The sequence below is a fragment of the Meriones unguiculatus genome, chromosome 11, assembly GCF_030254825.1.
Source record: "Meriones unguiculatus strain TT.TT164.6M chromosome 11, Bangor_MerUng_6.1, whole genome shotgun sequence".
NCBI lineage: Eukaryota > Metazoa > Chordata > Mammalia > Rodentia > Muridae > Meriones > Meriones unguiculatus.
In genome coordinates this window covers 105,441,395-105,461,207 of record NC_083359.1, presented here as the reverse complement: position 1 = coordinate 105,461,207, position 19,813 = coordinate 105,441,395, and the positions used below count along the sequence as shown (strand labels likewise).

The following is a 19,813-nucleotide window of genomic DNA, read 5'->3' as shown; positions in this document are numbered from 1 at the left end:
AAAACATATACAAAGAATAAAACTCACCCTTCGGCTGTCTCTGTTTACTGCCAAGGGCGTTGTGTTCTCAGTGCTGTCTGCTTAACACCACTGCCCACCGCCTGTATTTTAAATGCCACCCCCTTCAAACCAGAGTTATGGAGAGTGTATGCATGTGTGAATGCGTGAGTATGTGTCAGTATGCAATGCTTTAGAAGAGATCAGAGGACAGCTCGGAGGAGTCAGCACTCCCACCGTGGAGGTCCTGAGGCTCTAACTCAGGACAGAAGTCGTGACAGAAAGTGCCTTAACACACTGAGCGATCTCACCAGCCCAGGGTTTGTTGGTGCTGTTGGTGTTAATCCTCCAAAACAGAAACTGCATTCATTTACCATCCACAGCACCTGTCTTCCAATGACTCCACTTTCTTTCTGTATAAACCCTCTGGTCTGCCCTGTCATGTGAGTGAGAAGCTTTTGGTTTGTGGTGGCTTCCTTCACTGAGCTGGTTGTCCTCAAGCTCATCCATTTTGCAGCAGGTGTCAGAACTCCCTTCCTCTCCCTGGCTGATCAGTAGTCCACTGTGTGCATCTGCCACAGGCCCTTTACTGCTGGCATTACCTCCACAGCACCTTTTATGACTTCTTGGATGTAAGAAAGGCCAGGTGAGCAGAGGCGTCAGGTTGCCTCCTCATGAACCTTCTCTTTGACTTAATTTAACATGATGTAAGTAGGGAGGCACAGGGAATGGAGGAGTGGCACCTGCAGCTTTTGAAGATAGCTTTCGAGTGAAGATTCCATGGTGAGGTATGATTAGAAGCTGTTCTGGACAGTCCTGAGGGGAAATAATGAATCCTGTGGAGGAATACTTTGAAGAACATTATCAGTCCTTCTTAGGCACTCAAATGATTAAAGGTTTGGGAGTCTGCCCTTCTAAATGGGGTCTAAAGGAACTCAGTGTATTTAGCTTAGAGAGAGAAAACATGCATGGTGAGGCGGGCTTAATAACAACCTTCAGGAGCATGAGGAATATTCTCTGAGTGATGAGAAACAGCTGCTTCCTGTTTCTGCTCAGGATGGGGGAAGAGTGGAGTTAAAACTGCAAGTAGGTTTAAGAAGTCCTTATCTTAAGAGTCCAAGACACTGAACCAGAAAGAAAAATCATTACTTCTCTGTTTCAGAATTATGTGGCCTACTGTCTTTCTCCAGGTTATTTACGTGTGGCCATTTCATGACTCTTAAACCTGTACAAAAATAATTCAGCAGGCTCTTCCCTGGTAGAAAAGATGGAGTTTTCCATTGACTGAGCTCCCAGTGTCTGTGATTGAGCAAGGCCCAACCCTTAACTCTTTAGTGCAATTTATAACAGAAAAAGCCAGAGTCCCTTTGCTATCCTTTATTCCGTCTCTTCAAATCAGGATAATGTACATTTACTCCTATGTGAGGTAAAAAATCGCCCATCGATGGGCTGGAGAGGTGGCTCTGAGGACAAAGATGCCTGCCACCAAGGCTGATGACCTGAGTTCAGTCCCTGAGACCCACATGGTAGAGGGTGAGAACTGACCCCTCAAGCAGTGCTCCGACCACCACACCTACCATGACACAAGTGCTTCCATCCATACTTACACGTAAACGGAATGTTATGAGGATAAGCAGTTTGCCAGTATGTGTTTGTTTCATTTATTTGATTAATGTGGTCATGATATTCTTGTCTTCAGTGAGACAAGATAGTGTGTATATGCATATGTGTGTGTGTATAGATAGAATCACATACATGTGTCATGTATATCATAGACATTTCATATATGTTTAATTTTGCATTAGAGATTTGTAATCATATAAATTGTTTTATCATAGTATCAAATAACTATACAGTATGTAATTCATACATAATTAATTCAATGATGAAAATGAGCTTTTGATTTGGATAGTATCCCTAAGTGTTAGTTATATGAAGATAAATAAGCTGTACGCTGTTAATCAATAGCACAGAAAATGTGAAAATTACCACATAACATTAAACCACGATAGGAGACCCACTAGGAGACCAATTCAAATCAGGAGAATGAGTCCTGGGCATGAGCTGAACTGTTGGCCAATAAGGGGAGTAGGTGAAATGTTATTTCCACTATTGTTTTTACCATTCTTATCCTATTTTGGGCACACTGTGGTCTTTAGTCTCAGTTGGACTGTCATAACCAAGAGGGAAAATGGCTTGGGGGTGGGGAGGACTTTGAATCCTTTCTGATTTTCCATTTGCTTAATCTACTTTACAGGAATGTTTGCAGGATTAAATTAAACCAAATAGCATTTGTTAAGCCCTGACTCCATTGTACTCAGCCCTCAAGTCATGTTCATTGGTTTTCTTTAACTAGTAAAAAGAGCTTCTTGCCTATTCCAGGATCATGGTTATCCCTACATTCTTCCATTTAGTGGGGTTTGTCCATGGGGGGTGGGTGTTGAGTAAGTTTGCCTAAAGTTCATGAGGGCACCTGAGCATGGAAATGTATGAATCAGTTTTGTCTTTTTCTTTCCTTCCCTTCCTCTCCAACTCTCCTTCTCTTCCTTTCTTTCCTTTTATTCATCCTTGTCTTGCCCTTACTCTTGTCATTTCTTTCCTCCCTTTCTCCTTTATCACTTTATTTTTATTTCCTTTTGTACCATCCTTTCTCCTTCCCCTTTCCCTTTCTCCCTTTCCTTACTTTCTTCCTTCTTCCATCTCTCTTTTTACTTTCCTCCCTCTCCTTTTCCCTCCCTCCCTTCATCCCTTTCTCCCTTTTTCTCTTTTCCTTCTTCCCTCTCTCTTAGATCTTCCCTCCCCTCCCCTCATCTTTTCCTCTTCTCTCCTCCTTCCCTTCTTCCCTCCCTTTTTTGCTTCTCTGTTCCAGGGGCTCTAACTCTGACCTTCTGGATACTAGGCAAACCCTCTCCCAATAAGCTGCAGATCCAACTCTTGCTTCTTTTTTCTCCCTACTTTGTCAATCCTGGAGGTAATCTACACTAACCCCAAATATTTCAGGAAGTATTTATTGCCACATTACCTGAAACAAACTGTGAACAGTTGGTGGGGAGAGGGGAGGGAAGGCACATTAACAACTAGTAGAAAGGTAACTCATTTTGGTTTACCAGATTACCAGAGAACAGATATGTCTACCAGGTGTCTAGAGAGTCATAGGTAACTGTTAACCCAGTAGAGTTCTATGCTCTGAAATGATGTCAAGTTGACGGCATGACCCCATGACCTGGAAAAGCTTATGGATTTACTGCAGGGGCCAAGTCCCTAAGTATGACATACCCTCAAAATTAGACTGAGTATCAGGAAAACACTATGGCTTGAGCCCCTAAGCACTGCAGAAAGGCAATCCACCAGGATGGACATAGAATTCACTGGAGCTGTAGACGACCTAGGGTCATAGTTCAGTTCCGAAAACATGATTGTTTTAAGACAGACAGGTAGAAACCACCTCTGAAGCACACGTCCCACTGAAACCAAAGAGCATACTGCCATAGCTCCTTCCGGAGCTTTCTGAAGTCTTGATGTTCAGGCTGACCTGTTTTTAGACTCCCATTGGTGCACTGTGCCAGACTACTCCTGCCCATAGTCCTACTGAGATGGCAGGATGTGGGATTTCATCATAGATCACGTCGTCACACTGAGCATCAAAAGCCTGTCCAGAGGTTTCCTTCAAAAACATGCCAGCAGATTTAGGAAACAGGCGTAAGACCTTTCTCTCATTATTAGGTGATTTATAATCCAGGCACTTGGGGAGGAGGGTGTGGGCCTTCTGAACTGGACCCTCACCTCCCAGATCCCCAAATTAAAGCAGTAAGGAGACATAACAACAAAGTCGAAAAACGTCCTAGCATAAAATTTATGGTGGATTCTTACAGAGCTTCTGTCAGCAGAGTCAAATAATGACTGTCCCTTTTCTTTTGACAGCAGACTTTATGGTCACTGTCATCTTTCTCAGAACACGCAGCAGATTTAGTTAGTTACACTTTTCAGGGCAATGCCGTGTTCTCATGCGTGCGACCACACTGTTGGGATGACAGTGCATGAATACAGACTTGGAGCCCAGTGCCGACGATGGCGTGGAATGATGTGAGTGGCGTGGGTGTGGCCATGCTGTCAGCACGCAGCTAAGCGGCTTCTCCTGCTCTTTCCCCTCTCTAGATCCTCAAGTCCAAAGACTTAACATCTCCGACCCAGCGCTACATCGACAGCAAGGTTGTGAAGACCAGAGCGGAGGGCGAGTGGCTGTCCTTCGATGTCACTGACGCAGTGCACGAGTGGCTTCACCACAGAGGTGACAGAGAGCCTTCCTTTTTTCTCCCTGGATGGGGCCCCAACAGCTTGTGGATTGCCTGCAGGCATAGACACATGTACAAATGACTTCCTTAACTTACTGTTTTCCAGACAGGAACCTGGGATTTAAAATAAGTTTACACTGCCCCTGCTGTACTTTCGTGCCATCGAATAATTACATCATCCCGAATAAAAGCGAAGAGCTAGAGGCGAGATTTGCAGGTACCTGAACCTTGGCTTTTACTGTGAGAATCTCTTAGGGTAAAGTCAGTTTGTGTGCGAAAATGCTATTGGTTGGTAAGATGTGGGAGTTTTAATTTATGTGGGCAATGGTTTGCTTAGTGGGAGATAGAAGACAGTAGAAATTGGGCCTGGAAAGATGGCTTATTGGCTAAGATCTGAGTTCAATTCTCAGAACCCACACCAGAGAATTCAGAACTCACAATCACCCCTATTCCAGGAGAATCTGATGACATCCTCTGGCCTTCCAGGGTACCTGCCCTCAAGTGCATACACCCACACACATACGTAACTAAAAAGCCAATATATATTTATTAAAAAGGATTGGAAGAAAGAAACACACCCTGGTTTTCACTGCTTCAAGGAAATCCATTTTGAGACTCCCCCACCCCCCAGCAGAATTTCAAGCATCAACAAGACCATTTCACCAAAGAAAAGAATTGTGTCACATCTCAGTGTCTGTAACTCCCCCTCCAGGTGATGGGATGCCCTGCCTTTTTCTAGCCCACACCCATTATTATAACAGATTTCTGTAGCAGCTTATGAACACAGAATGAGCCTTCATTCCCCCTGCTCACCTTTAAGCAGAATTTATCAAAATCTGGAGTAAATGAAGATGCAAAGGGTTCAGATCATTTGGCTTCTTAGACAGTAAATTGCTGGTTGGGGAGGTAAAAGGCAAGTCAGTGCCCACACACTGCTGTGGCATCTGCCCGTGTTCCCTCAACCTCACCTGGGACGTCCACCCACTTTTAGAAATCCTTAGTGGCCCTTGGTCATGGAAAAACACTCCCAGAGGTGTAGAGATTTATTTCAGTCTCTAGCCTAGCCGTGACTCTCTTGAGTGGAGATTAAATGCTTAAACTGGCAGTCTCTCGAGCATGCTTTGGGGAGCTCAAGTTTCTAAATCTCAGATGGAATCAGAAAAGTGTTGAGGATGCCATAAAATAAATGAAAAAGCTCTTTCTACGCAGCTTCCCAAAATAGCATTAGGTAAGGGTGACTTCTGTTTCACTTGAACCTAGTTCATGGCCATTTAGCTAAGCCTTGGTTTATGCTCATTAGGAAAGTCTTCTGAGTTGAGCAGTCTCAGGGAAAGAGGGAACCAGCGGGCGACAAGGCGTGCTCTATGGCTGTGTGTTCTGTTGCCGAGAGCTTGAACACAGCCCACACTGAGGATGGACTAAAATAAACTGCTAGATTGCCCTTGGACCATAGGTCAAAGACTTCTTGTGTAGTGACTTTTCCCAGTAACAGCCCTGCCTTCAACACAGGAAGAACTGCCTTTGGACAAGAGGCCCATTTAGTGTGTCACTGTCACTTGTGGGAGACCCATTGGGCCATATCTGTTTCTGTGGGCTAATGATGATAGCCAGTCAATGTGGCTCTGGTAGTCACCACTGCTGTTTGTGACTGTGTGCAGGGGGAACTATAGTACATAAATATTGCTGCTTATATTTGATAAAGGTAAAGCTAAACATTTATTACCCAAATGCATTTTTTCAAGGTATTGATGGCCCCTCCACATATGCCGGTGGTGATCAGAAAACTATAAAGTCCACTAGGAAAAAAAACAGTGGGAAGACCCCACATCTCCTGCTAATGTTGTTGCCCTCCTACAGACTGGAGCCACAACAGTCCAACAGGCGGAAGAAGCGTGCTTTGGATGCCGCCTATTGCTTTAGGTAAGGAAACAAACTAAAAGAAGCAAACGACTGTATCTGCGAGCACTGCCTTGCCTTTGCTTTCTCTTCCACACATTGACTTGAATGGAAGCCACTGCTCAAGGCCAGGTATACAAGGCAGTAGAGCCTTTGAATCTCATAACAGCATTCATCCCAAAGACCTTATAAACATAATTTATTTTATTTTTTCATTAAAATGTAATTATAGTACGTGATTCCTCCCTCCACACCTCTCTTTTGTCCTATGCTTCCTCCCAAATTCATGGCCTCTTTTCCTTCAATTATTACTGTTTCATATATGTATATATTTGTGCAAATAAATATATAAAGGCAACATGCTGGCTTTATTTAGTGTTGCTTATCTATATATGTTTTAAGGCTGACCACTTTGTTTTGGATAGCCAATTAGGGGCACATCCCTGCAGAACACTAATTCTCTATCTCTTAGCCATATTAGTTGCCTGTAGGTCTTCATCTGGGAGTAGGGCCCTGTGACATTTACCCCATCCATGCTGGCATGTTAACTAGCATTGGCTGTTCTTGTTAAGGTCTTGTTTAGGCAGCCATATTGTTGAGGTTTCCTGAGGACCTTCAACAGTTGTTTCTGTGATGTTGTTCTTAGCTCTCTAGCAGTGAACTGGGTATGAAGAGAGAAAATTAGCCCCTGGGGCTAATTAACTTCAAGTCTTTCTGAACTTCTTGGGTTCTGATAAGTTCTGATAGCTCTCTGCTCACAAAGCAAACCTAAGTTTCCTTGAGATTTTGTCTAAATTAATAAGACCCATCATTGCTATGAAGCTCGCCCTGGGATCTAATATCTTTCTGAGGTATAGAAATAGCCCAAGAAGGCTGATGTCCATAGTTTGAGTTGCAGGGCCTGTTATAGGCAAGGCGACCCTGCAAGAATGTTTGTTAGTTGTCCATGAATTTGTGAAGCGGAAGATGTGTGGTCTTCTGTGCTTCCTGCAGGGGGGGGACTCCTATTTTGGGAAGTTGTGGATCAGGGGCAGGATTCTCTCTGTGAAGTGCTCGCCAGGTGATAGGTCACAAATAGAGGAGGGTGTTTCAGTTGCCAGAGACAGTGATTGTGGCAACAAGACTGCATATTTCTTGAACTCTGATTCATTCCTTGCTCTAGCAACAGATGGTAAAGCATAGGATATATTCTCAAATAAAAATGTGTCCAGGGGCTCTCTGAAAATATCTGAAGTATTTTAGTCATTGTACACACAAAACAGTGAAGAGGCTGGATGGCAGATGTTCAGCGGAAAAGACTGGCCCTATTAGCTACCTTCCTGCTTACCCATAGTTCACTGAAGATGTATGTTGACTTTCCAGGTCATAGAAAAGAAAGTCAGAGTATAGAATGCATAAGGGAAAGTAGCGCAGGGACTCTGTTGTCCTCATGTGAGATTATAAGAGAGCCATTAACACCAGTCTCATGTTGCTTGCTGTTAATGGAATAAATGAACGGGTTATTTTTCTGACTCAGGGTGAGATGCATGCAGAATCAAGCCCAAAATGCCCTCTGCCTTTTTTTTTTTTTTTAACAGAAATGTGCAGGATAATTGCTGCCTTCGGCCTCTTTACATTGATTTCAAGAGGGATCTTGGATGGAAATGGATCCATGAACCGAAAGGGTACAATGCTAACTTCTGTGCTGGGGCGTGCCCATATCTTTGGAGTTCAGACACTCAGCACACCAGGGTGAGTCTCTGGAGTGTCTGCTGTAAAATACAAACCATACATTTAAGATGAATATCTTGAAATTTCTTGTGTTGATGCTTGCTTTTTTTGTGATCCAGGATCTTGATGTGTAGCCCTGGCTATCCCAGAACTCACCATGTAGACCAGGCAGCCTTGGATGTATGGCAGTCCTCCTGCTCTGTCTCCCAAGTATTGGGATTCCAGGCATGCACTGCCACCACTGTCTCTCTAAATCTTTACGACTGGGACCCAAAGGAAACATATAGCTAAGCATTTTTATAGAGTTACTTTAATGAGGACAGAGGGCTAACTCAGCAAGAAGACCCGCTATTGGGTGCCACATGTCCCCAGCCTAGAGGAGCACAGAGTTTTCTATCTACTAATATATTCTCCCATTAGCTTCCTTTTTGTGGCTCAGGGTGTAGGATTTTAAGAATGGGAAGGACTTCAGAAATGGGCTTGTCCAAACAGAATTTTCCTGAACAAACAAACAAACAAACAAACAAAAAACAATGAAATTAGGATTTAGATGGTGTGGGTGCCTTGTATTAGATGAAAGCAAATCAGTGACGACCCAGCCCTTGGATGGCAGCCCTGTTTGTTTTATAAGCCGGTCCCCATTGCTACATCTTTCTGAGCTTAATTCCTAAAATGTGGCTGCAAGTAGAGGTTTCTGTTCTGCTCTTTATGCCTCTGTAAATCTCCTTATTAAAGACGCATTAAAAACATTGCCTTCCCTGCAGGGTAGGAAAATGAATCTACTGCCAGAGAGCTCATATTCAGCTGAATTCAAGAATTGAGGTTATCAATTATTTTAGACAATCTGTATTATAAAAATGGCTCCTTCCTGCTTATGAAGAATTATGTATTAATAAATATGAGTTCTATTTATTTATAAAGGCTTACCTGGACTGGCATTGAAATGGACAAAGATGGCTTCCCCTCCTCCAGTCACTTTCCCAGTACCCCTTTAGGCTTGGCACTCAGGAGTGACCACATGCTTGGCCATGTGAGGGAAGCTGGCTCATGCCCGTCCCTTTGTCTGAGCTCTCTGGCCAGCCCACTTCATCTGGACCACAGCAGCAGTAGTTGTAACTCGGGCAGGGCCGGGTTGCCAAGTCAGAATGTAATTCTCCTCCCTGATACACAGAGGGAGTGTGTGAAGGCTGAGACCTGGCTTGTTTTTCAAGGAGAAGGAAGAATAACTGTCATGGTCACAAATATGTGGTTTGGACAGTTCCCCAAGAAGCCAGGGGTAGCTAATAAAGTAGGCAGTGTTGCTGCGTTCAACAGGTCTCTTGTCCTCGGTTGAAAACATCCCAGGGAATCTCGAGGAAAAGGTCACTTGTTTGACTAACACATTAATGGCATCCTTGGAAACGTCTCTGTCATCACTGGGTAACCTCCACACTCCCATCCACGAGAGCCACTCACCCCTGTGACAGAGAACGGGATAAAGCTGCAGAACTATGTATGGCCCTTTTTCTCCTTTTGCGGGACTTGCTGTTTAATTCTTGCACCTGGTCACCCCCATTTAGCGTGAGGAACGTGAGTGGAGGGCCAGGCACTATGACCTCATTAAGCAAAGTGTGAGAGAGTGAACGACAAGGACCACATATTACCTGGTTAGGTGGGGGCAGTTCACACCTGAGATTCCAGAACTCAAGAAGCTGTGACAGGCAGAGTCCGTGACAGGCAGAGTCCAAGCTTAAGGCCAACCCGGGCTCCTGCTTGTAGTTGCACATACATGCACACATGAGCAAAAATTTAAATCATAAAACTAACCACTTTCTTGTGTGTTTCTCTGGGTTGTGTCACACAGGTCCTCAGCTTGTATAACACCATAAATCCGGAAGCTTCTGCTTCCCCTTGCTGCGTGTCCCAGGATCTAGAACCGCTGACCATCCTCTACTACATTGGAAACACACCCAAGATCGAACAGCTTTCCAACATGATCGTCAAGTCCTGTAAATGCAGCTAAGGTCCTTGGAAAAGCCACGACAGGAAAATCACGGCGACAGTAACGCATGACAACAGTGACGATGATGACGTTTGTGACACCAGGGAGTTTTGATTCATCAATGTTTAAAAACAAAATGGAGAAAAAAGCGGTACTAGTTCAAACATTTTGCAAGCTTGTGTTCTGTTTGTTAAAACTGGCATCTGAGATTATAAGCAACAGCAAAAACATGAAAGGCTTTAGTCTGCATCTCACCTATTTCATAAGAGACACAAAAAGAAAACATCTTTTTTTTTTAAAGGAAAAAAATAAACACTGGAAGAATTTGTTAGTGTTAATTATGTGAAAGAAAAACAAAACAACACAGGAAATCCGTTCAGTGGAGTTGTACGTATTGTTTTCACCCCACACTTCACCCCGAGCCTCTCCTGGTTCCTCTGTTCCGCTCTATAGCAGGCACCCTGCCCGCCCCTTCCTCTGAGCTAACAGTGGGTTATTTATTGTGTGTTACTATATAATGAACCTTTCATTGCCCTTGGAAAACAAAACAGGTGTATAAGTGGAGACCAAATACTTTGCCACAAACTCATGGATGGCTTGAGGAATTGGAACTCAAACGAGCCAGGATCCCTGCGAGGCGTTCGATGACCGAGCGAGTCTGCCAAGAGGTCAACGCCCCTAGAACACGTGTGCCAACTGCTGCGGAAGCTTCATGGACGGCCGTACTCTGAAAAGGCCCGTTAGCAAAGGAAACCTGGAGTCGGTGGGAATTTGGAATATTGTTTTTTTTTTTTCCTTTTAATTGTAAATGGTTCTTTGCCAGTTTAAGCAAGCCAGTGACATGTTGACCCGTTTGTATGTGTATCATCAGACCTGGGACCGTGAAGGGGCTGTAGAGATGTAGTGAGGGCTTTTCCTTTGTCTTGGTATATTTAATCTCACCGATATTGTTAAAATAGACGGGTCTAGAAGCCAGCATAATCGAAAACACACTGCAGATCTGTTTTACAAAAGATTGAATCGAAACATTAACTACTTTACATGTGATGTGTAGATCTTGCCATGATTTTAATATTCTGTAATGATTATGATTAGATTGAATTTAAATTTGAACTTTTTTTTTAATGATCAACCAGATTGTATGTTTGTTTCCTTTAGCTGGCCAGTACCTTTGAATAAAACCCCTAGATTTTGACTTGCACTACAAATTCATTTTTTTATAATATCTTCTCTGCCTCTCTTTCATGTATTATCCATTTAATGGCATGAGTTACCTGGTTTCATTTCCCCCTTTCCTTCTATTTTCCAAAAGAGAAACAAACACAGCACAAAAGCAAAACCCAAAAAGATATGTTTGAGTTTCAGTGTCTTCCTCCATCTCCTGTGTGTCAGCATGAGTCAGGTTTGATGTTGAGCAACGTCTCTTCTGGGGAAACCAAGATACGTAAACACCGATAACTGAGCACAAATGTGGTTTAAAGAGGGTTTAAGCATCTGAACTCAGAATCTCTGTGACTGAGGTGAAAAGGTTTCCTTAATTCATGTATTTATGGACTCTTGGTGCTGTTAAAAAGCAGACACTTCAAAGAAAGCACCTTTTTCTTTAATCGGGTTTTTGGTGTTCGTGTGACGTATTGAAAGATATACAGTTTGGTTCAGTTTTTCAAAAGGGGAAAAAATCCAGGCCAGCGTTCATCATTTCATTAATCATTACATTTATCATTTAATTCACTGTTTCATTGACTTCACTCAAGTTCAGGTTTTGAAAGACATTCTTTGAAGGCTGAAAAATCACAAACCAAATTTTCCCCTGTCCAAACATTCTTCCTTGTATCTGAGGGGGAGAGCTCTGCAGCTGAGGCTGGCTCTTGCTTGGCTTGAGGAAACAGTGTCTGATATTTCAGAGGCAGGGCCTGGTGGTGGGCTGTGCAGGGCAGGGGGGTCCTTGCAACTGATTTAGCTTCAAATACAACTAGTCCATGAAATGATGAAGTATTTGTAGTCTTAACTGAGAGGGAGCACAGCGAGGTGTGACTACAAAGAGAATTTCTTTGATATGGTATACTTAGTTGGGGGAGTTTTCCTTGAAACTCACTAGGAAGAAGAACAGGATTTACACAAAAGACAGACAGAGCAAGCTCTGGTGAATGATCCTTGGGTTGGCGCGCAACACAATCCCAGATTCGCCTGTGTGCTCCTTTTCCTTCCCCTTCCACTGTTGTTATTTCTGTATTACACCCCAAACTCCCTTGTTTCGGCAGATATTTTCCTCTCAGATAAAATGAAATTTTTGTTCAGTATGATTTTGTCTCTCCTTCTGAATGCACTGATTGCTATTTTAAGGTTTCTTGAATCTTTTTTTTCTTTTTATTTTAATTGTTGTTTCTTAAGTCTGGGTCCTACAGGTCTTTATTTGTGGTTAGTAAATATTGCCACAGGAGGGGTGATAGTGGGGAGGGCGTGAGTTAGCATACGGGCGGGGCAGCTGATCGTATGTGTTAAGCAACAGTACAGTTTTATGGTTGGCATGGTTTTTAAAGAATGGAGTATAAGAATAGCTGGTATGTGTTTTGATGACCAATTATGCTGTATTTTAACACAATGTATGTCTGGTTTTTGTGGTGCTCTAGTGGTAAATAAATTATTTCAGTTATATGTTGCTGTGTTATTCCTGTCAAAGAATCATATTTGAGACTAGAAAACACATGTGTAGTAAGATGACTTGTTACACTGGAAAATCTGCACTTAATGTGGTCTACTGTGCCTTTATCACATAGCTGTTCACTTCAGAAATACCATGTGGTGGCTGCCGAGCCAGGACTTAGCAATCAAGAACCAGGAAAGGCTGGCTGTCTTTTATTTTATCATTTATTACTATTTGGTAATTGTTTGAGATTTAGTTTCCACCCTCTTGACTGTCTACCAGAAAAAAAAAAAAAAAAAAGCATGCAAAGATATTTGGGCCATGGTTTGGCTTTCTGGTTCTACATTCTGCCAATCGCAGGGCCAAAAGAACTGGTCTAGACAGGCTCCCCTGTTGCCCATAACTTGGATAGTTACTGAGCCGGCCAGATATAACAAAAGCTGTGTGCACTTTGGGGTCGTTGCTTGAAAGCAGTTACTCCTGTCTTAGTTTTACTCACAGTGCTATGTACAGACACATGCACACACATATGTCATTCTCTCAAATCTCCTTGTTCATACTTACAGGATCCCACTTCTCAAGTGAGATGCCTGCCTCCTTACAAATGAGAACTAAAGAGAAAGTGCACGTGACCTAGTCTGCTTATCTTGCTTTGTCTAAAGCAAGAACTTAGCTTGTGCTGTCCACAGGTCACAGAAACATGCCATCAGTCTGAGCGTAGAAGTGGAATAGAGAATGCATTCTTTTTCTGCCATCTTGTTTCTTGTCTCTGCCATCACATCTTGTTTGATGTTAAATGGAGGAAGTTTTCGTTCCAGAGTCCAGGGCTCTGTGTAGACTGAGTTAGTCCCTCTAGTGGCCTGTTACCCGGGCCAGTTCACATCACAGTTAAGTGATGGGTGAGAAAGAGCAGGTAGTGTACAGGTCAGGCAATGAAAAAATTAAAACAAAAAAACCCCAAAACCCCAAACCCACAAAACATGAGAAAATTTCCCATCTACCACTTTACTTCCTGTCTCTCCCCCTCCCTCCTCCAGTGGTGGTGCTGGGGAATGTACACTAATCAAAGACAGATTGGCTGAGCCACACCCCCATCTGTTTCTTTGCGTTCCCAGAATGTCTGATGTGCATGTCTGCCTACTTGTGAGTAGCTCTGAGGGGACATCCTGAGCTCCGCTGCAGCCTCATCATTGAGCGGCCATTGTGATATTCCTGTGCCTGTTCGTTGGGTCATGGCAGTTCTTGCAGCAATCAACCCTTCATTTCTAGACTGTAGCTTGTATCCACACATCTCCATCTTGGTACTAAATGTGTAAAACTCTAAAGACTCATATTTCTCAAACAGATCAAGCCATTGGCCACTCCTGAGGGTATTTGATGACACAACAGGCCCCAAGTTATTGAAAATTAGCTAGTTGAATGATCTCCATTGTATGGCAATACTAACCGTATGGCAATACTAACCGTGGTCCCTGCTCTCAGCTCATTTGCTCTCACAACCTTTGATGTGGATGTATTTTTTAAAGATGTATTTTATTTTTAATTACTTGTGTGTGTATGTGTGTGCACATGAGGATGAAGGCATGCAGGAGCCAGAAGAGGGTGTTAGACCTCCTGGAACTAAAGTTGCAAAGGAACTTGGCTCCTCTGTAAGGGCAGTCTGCTTCCTTAGCCACTAAGCAACCTCTCTAGTCCCTAAATGTATTTTGTATAACACCATGTTATGGGGAGTGAGTGGAGACTCACAGTGGATTGACCACTTCCCTGTAACTCTATAGTTTGAAAAAAAAAAAAAAAAAAAAAAAAGAAGGCCTAGAACAGTATCATCCAATGTGAATCACATGTCATACCTGGGAAATTATTGAATTATAGCCAATACCACCCAAGACATGCTACAAGTAAAAACTTCTCACTAAAATTTTAAAGACTTGGTACAATCACATGCGAAATTTAAGCTGTCTCAATACAGTAGTTTTATATTTATTACATATCTAAATACACACATCTACATACACACATTCTTGGATATGAATAAAATGTGGTTAAATGCTTTATTTTAATCACACCTGTTTTTCTATAAAATTATTTTACATGGTTACTAATATTTTTTAAAGTTTTGTATTTTGAGTTGAGTTCTAATTTATGATTCTGTTCTGGTATGGATTTTGTTTTTCTTTTCTCCACATTTTCTGGCTTGTGCGGTGGGATCTCATGAATCCCAGGCTGTCTCAGCCTCCCAGTGCTTGGATTACAGTATGGAGCAGTCCTGGCACTGCTGTAGAATTTGAAGCAGCCCTGTTTGGAAACAAAGACTCAGCTGTTCCCACAAACCATGTTAACGACCTTCTTCTTTTGTAATTAGTACATTCTTGGACCATGTGAGGACCTACCATCTTGATCAGGCGACCTTTGTTGAAACTTGGCCTATCTATGGGGTGAACCTAGCAGCAGATCCTCAGTGACGAAGGTCAGGAAGAAAATGTGGGAGTCTCACAAGCTTCACTATCCAAGTCCCTGTGAATTTGGTGTTTGCAGACTAGCAATGAAGTGGGACAGTTCAGCTTCTTCCGGGACACAATGAACTATTGAATGAAATGCTTTCAGCCCATAAAGCCCACATTAGTGTTTCAGTGACAATCTTTCCTACCCTGCTTAAGGGAAAAATAAAAACACAAATATTTACTGTGCTTGCTTGAGTCACTGTGGTCATGAGACAACATTGCTTTTCCAAAAAAGAAGTTATGCATCTAGCTATTGGACCTTCAAGGGACACAGTCAGGTTTTCTATGCCTGGGGTACTTTACTCCAAATTACTTATCTCACTCATAAAATTAAAGCTAGAGACTTACAGGCTGCACACAAACATGAAAAGCCAGGACATGTAGGCTGCAAGGTCATCCTGGCAAACTCATCGTTAGCCACTAATTTGTTTCTATCAAAGACTGTGATTGCCCTTCTAGCAAATGCAACTTCCTCCTTCTTTCACTCACCTTCTTGCTCTGTTCTGTATTGCTTCCCTTGGCTCTGTAGTCTCATCCCATGATGAAAGAAAATCAGACCCTGAGTTTACTAACATCCCTGGTCAGAGGCAACTGAGAAACTGATATTTTCACACCTTTTTTTTTTTGAACTGTATTCACTAGATGCTTTGAAATTGGAATAATTATTAATGTAAATATAAGACCATGGCATCTTATCATCTGTCTTTTATGTATCTGTCCTCTGTTATCTATGTACATTTATCTATCATCTACCTTTCTCATATAGCTACATTCTAACACTATCATTTATCTATTATCTCTATCATACCATCTACCATCTCTTTATCATCTATCAAGCATATTTATTATCACTATCTATCTGTCTGTCTAATATCTATCTATGGAGCATATGTACTATCACCATCTATTTCTGTTTATCAAACATATCTATTTTATCTATCATTTACCTATCTATATGTCATTTATCTAGCTATCATCTACCTACTTAAGTATTTAACTTTATGTGAGAATACAAAGAAAAGGTTTTCCAGTGACTTAATCTTTAAAAGATTGCTTTAGGCTTCTCCTTGAATGAGTCTTTATTTCCCTGAAATACTTTGTAGTTGATTATTTTTTTTATTCCAGCAAGTAATGGCTGTTTGGAGGAGAGTTGAGTGTGTTCCTGTAATTGGGTAGAGACCCAATAAAAGGAACAGAATGTACCAAGGGACACTTTGTGTTGTGTGATCAGAACTAGAGAAATGATCCACCCTAAGAGAATAGGCATAATTAAACAAAGAAAAGTCTAGTGGTAAAGAAAAGGCCCAGCATCATCTTCCAGGCTTTCTCCCTCAGAAAAGGGTTTTCTCTGCAGCAGATGCCAGCTCGACTGAAAGAACCAGAGATATCACTTGGTTAACATGACCAAACTCCAGCCAGCCTTGGTAACAGAAACTTTCCATAGGCCCAGTGCTCCATTCTGAATCATATAGCAGATCCTCAAGCACAGGGTGTTGGGAGCAAACAAGCTGAAAAGTTGTGCAATCCAATACTGTTCTAAAGGCAACGTGAAGTCATGCAGCTTGGCTAGAGCTCAAGTATGGGTGGAACACGGATTTCTTCATTTGAAATAAAATTAAACAATACAGAAAACTTAACAGAACTTTCAACCAAATGGCAATTCTGGATCAAGTTTCTCATTGCCATGTGTCTTCTCCTTGCTCATGGCCTGGTGTTTGAAGGAACTTTGGGTTATGTTCAGATTCCTACAAACCAAACGAGACACATAGAAAGAAGCTGGTTGGGGAGCCTTGAGGAGTCTTCAAGAGGCCCAGTAATCTCTGGAACTTATTTCCTTTGTTATGTATCTAATGGTCCTACTATGAAAATAAGTGTTAGTAAAGACATCTTCATTACTATGTGAAGTGTGAAGAAATACACATACTTATGTATATATGCATGTACATGCATGATTATAAATTTCTACTATATGCATATGTCCATATACATGCCTAGATATGTATATATCTTTAATGTCCTTAGGGTTGCAACATACACACAAAAAAATAATAATTACAACCCCAGCATTCTATTTACTCCCTTTCTGGGACCTGGACTAATGAGATGTAGAAAGGTTTTCAAGCAGTATGGCAGTGGATGGACACGAGAGACGAAGTGAGGTAGACAAGAGAGGAGGAGAGATACTGAGCACTGCTGGGACCAGCATCTTTAACGAAGACTAAGACGTCTCTGTGGAGTGTGGCAGTACATGCCTATAACCCCAGCACTCAGTAGGATGATGAAGGTTATTTCACCATAGGTTCAAGACTAGCCTGGTGCGCTTAGTGAGTTCCAGGCCAGTTCTCAACTGCTGAGTGAGACCCTGTCTGAGAGAGCAAGCCAGCAAAACCAGGAGCAGAGCAGTAAGACAAATGTAGAAAGGGGAATAGAACAAATGAGCCAATGAAGCTTAATGTCAAACAGGAGATCCAGGAAGGAACCCCACTGTACCACTGTTGTCAGGATGAGTCTGGAAGAGAACTGAGAACGGCTTGGAGAAACAGTGTGGTTCCTGTCTTGCCCCGCCCTGATGTACTGAGTCCTTTCTCAGAGTCTCAGAACAGTGAGCATGCCTCCTCTGTGCTTCCAGTTCTGGAGACCTGCTTCTTTAACCTAGGTTCCCAGTCCTATGTTTGTTGGGGCTGGAGAGGTGGCTCAGTGGTTAAGAGCACTGGCTACTCTTCCACAGGACCCTGGGTCAATTATCAGCAGCTTCATGGTGGCTCACAACCACTTATAACTCCACGATAAAGGATATGACACCTTCTTCCGGCCCCCAAGTACACTGAACACATGTGGTGCAGAAAGGTACATGCAGACAGAACACCTGTACATAAATAATAGATAGATAGACAGACAGACAGACAGACAGACAGACAGATAGATAGATAGATAGATAGACAGCTATATTTGAAACTCATTAGTTAGATTGATGAGAAGCACAGGGAGGGCTATAACATCATCTTGCAACTGACTACTCCGTGACTTCAGTAAGGAAAACCCTTGGATAAGGAGGTGAACTTCTCTGCTCTGCCTTCCATCCCTGCAGTGAGAGAAAGCTCTAAACCTGAGTCAGGATAATTTGGCCACAGCAATGAAGAAACCAACTGGCTAATCCCTTCTAGTTAGCTAAGAGCACCCAGTTGCTCCCTTTCCTTAATCACTTCATTTTCAGGAAGAAAATCTGTTTTCCTCATCCCAGATTGGATAGGCAGTGTGGCGGGGAGGTATGCTTTCCTGGTCTTCGTGTTAGAAACATCGCTCAGGAAGATGCACGCACAGGATTTCATGTGTACCACGCTGACTGACTGAATCTAGCTGAGGTGACGCCATCTGGTCCTGAAGTCTATAGTATAAAAAAGGGAGGGGGTAAGGGCGGGGCTGAGTGTTTGTAGCAACTAGGAGGAAGACAAATTATTGTCAGTTCAGGAAAGCCCCTAAACTCATGATTTCCAAAGCTGGGCCATAGAAATCTCACCCTGCTTACTTGCCTTACATAATATAGACACTCTGCTCTTTACATATGGAACCTGCTTGAGACAGGAGCAGAAGCAATACTCCTTGGCACCTGGGGTTAGGTCATGGAGGATAGTAATGTAGTTTTTGCCTGCACTGAGATGCTCATTCTAGGAAGCTGGCCATTGTGCTATAGAAAGCCCAAGCCATGAGAAGAAACCATGTTTCGTGACTCAGTCTAAGAGGCCCAGCAAAGGTCCAAGTTGCCAGTCATGTCAACCTCGGATCAGTAAATGGGGAAGACTTCGCATGGCTTCTGTCTCATCCACTGAGGGCCCCAAACTGCTCCCAGGGCTTCAGGCAGAACCGCCTGCCTGAGCTTAGTCAATACCAAGAACTATAAAGAGCAATAATTACAGAAAGCAACTGTGCTCGTAGATGGTTTTGTTTTGTTTTGATTATTTTACTTTCTGTGTGTGTAGGACAATTTGTGGTAGTGGGATCACTTCTTCCACCATGTGGGTCCCTGGGACTGAACTCAGGCTGTCAGGCTTGGTGGCAAGTGCCTCTGCCTGCTGAACCATCCATCCCTCCAGTCCCGTTGCTGGTTATATAGAGTCCATTTCCAGACAAATCTGTATTCTGAAGCTCTACGGGTTAGAATGGTGGGTTATACAATTCGCCCCTGCCAACAGAACTCAGAGCTTCTGAGGAAAGTGACCAGTTATTTCCAGAGAAGCTCAAGGAATAGCATTTCTGTATTTTTAAAAAGGGCTTTACCAACCTTCTAATGACCAGATAATTCTTCTGGCAATGAATACATATGGGGTCCAATTAGAGTGCATTGTTACCCAATCTCCTGAAAACATCCAGAGCTATGGAAAGGGGCAGTCACAGTGCCTGTCACAGGCTTATGTTCCTACCTGTGGTCATTGATCTCAGGCCAGAGTTCACTGTAATTGGTAGTCCTCAGGATGGCTTTGGGCTTTGGAATGACAGTTTCTCCAGTCTGTCTCAGTCCCGCTGAGGTAATTTGGAAAAATGGGAAGGAGAACTTACAATAAAGGTAAATACATATATATATGTAAATATATTGTGTGTTATATATGCATATATGTATGTTATATATGCACATATATATATGCTAAGCAAATCTGATACAGTCCAGTACCACAAAACATTCCCATAAATAGTACCATTTCAGTGAGAGAGGGTTTCCAGTGACTACAAGTATTTGAAAGACCTCAAGACTTTTAAGAGGAAGATGGATACTCAGAATGCCTCATAGTAGGAGTCT

At 42.6% G+C, this 19,813-nt stretch overlaps 1 protein-coding gene across 3 annotated transcripts in view; it reads left to right on the top strand.

Annotated features, from left to right (window-relative positions):
• Positions 1–12,531, top strand: part of Tgfb2 (transforming growth factor beta 2) — an 81,335-nt gene extending 68,804 nt beyond the window's left edge. For 2 of the 3 annotated variants that reach the window (XM_021638232.2, XM_021638231.2), the window contains 5 exons: positions 4,153–4,285; positions 4,396–4,506; positions 6,032–6,209; positions 7,763–7,916; positions 9,739–12,531. In XM_021638232.2, the coding sequence (XP_021493907.1) occupies positions 4,153–4,285; positions 4,396–4,506; positions 6,032–6,209; positions 7,763–7,916; positions 9,739–9,897 (735 nt within the window). In that variant the 3' untranslated portion in view covers positions 9,898–12,531. The remainder of the gene's footprint in view (positions 1–4,152; positions 4,286–4,395; positions 4,507–6,031; positions 6,210–7,762; positions 7,917–9,738) is intronic. The other variant, XM_060364890.1, reaches the window with a different exon arrangement.
• Positions 12,532–19,813: the final 7,282 nt, after the last annotated feature.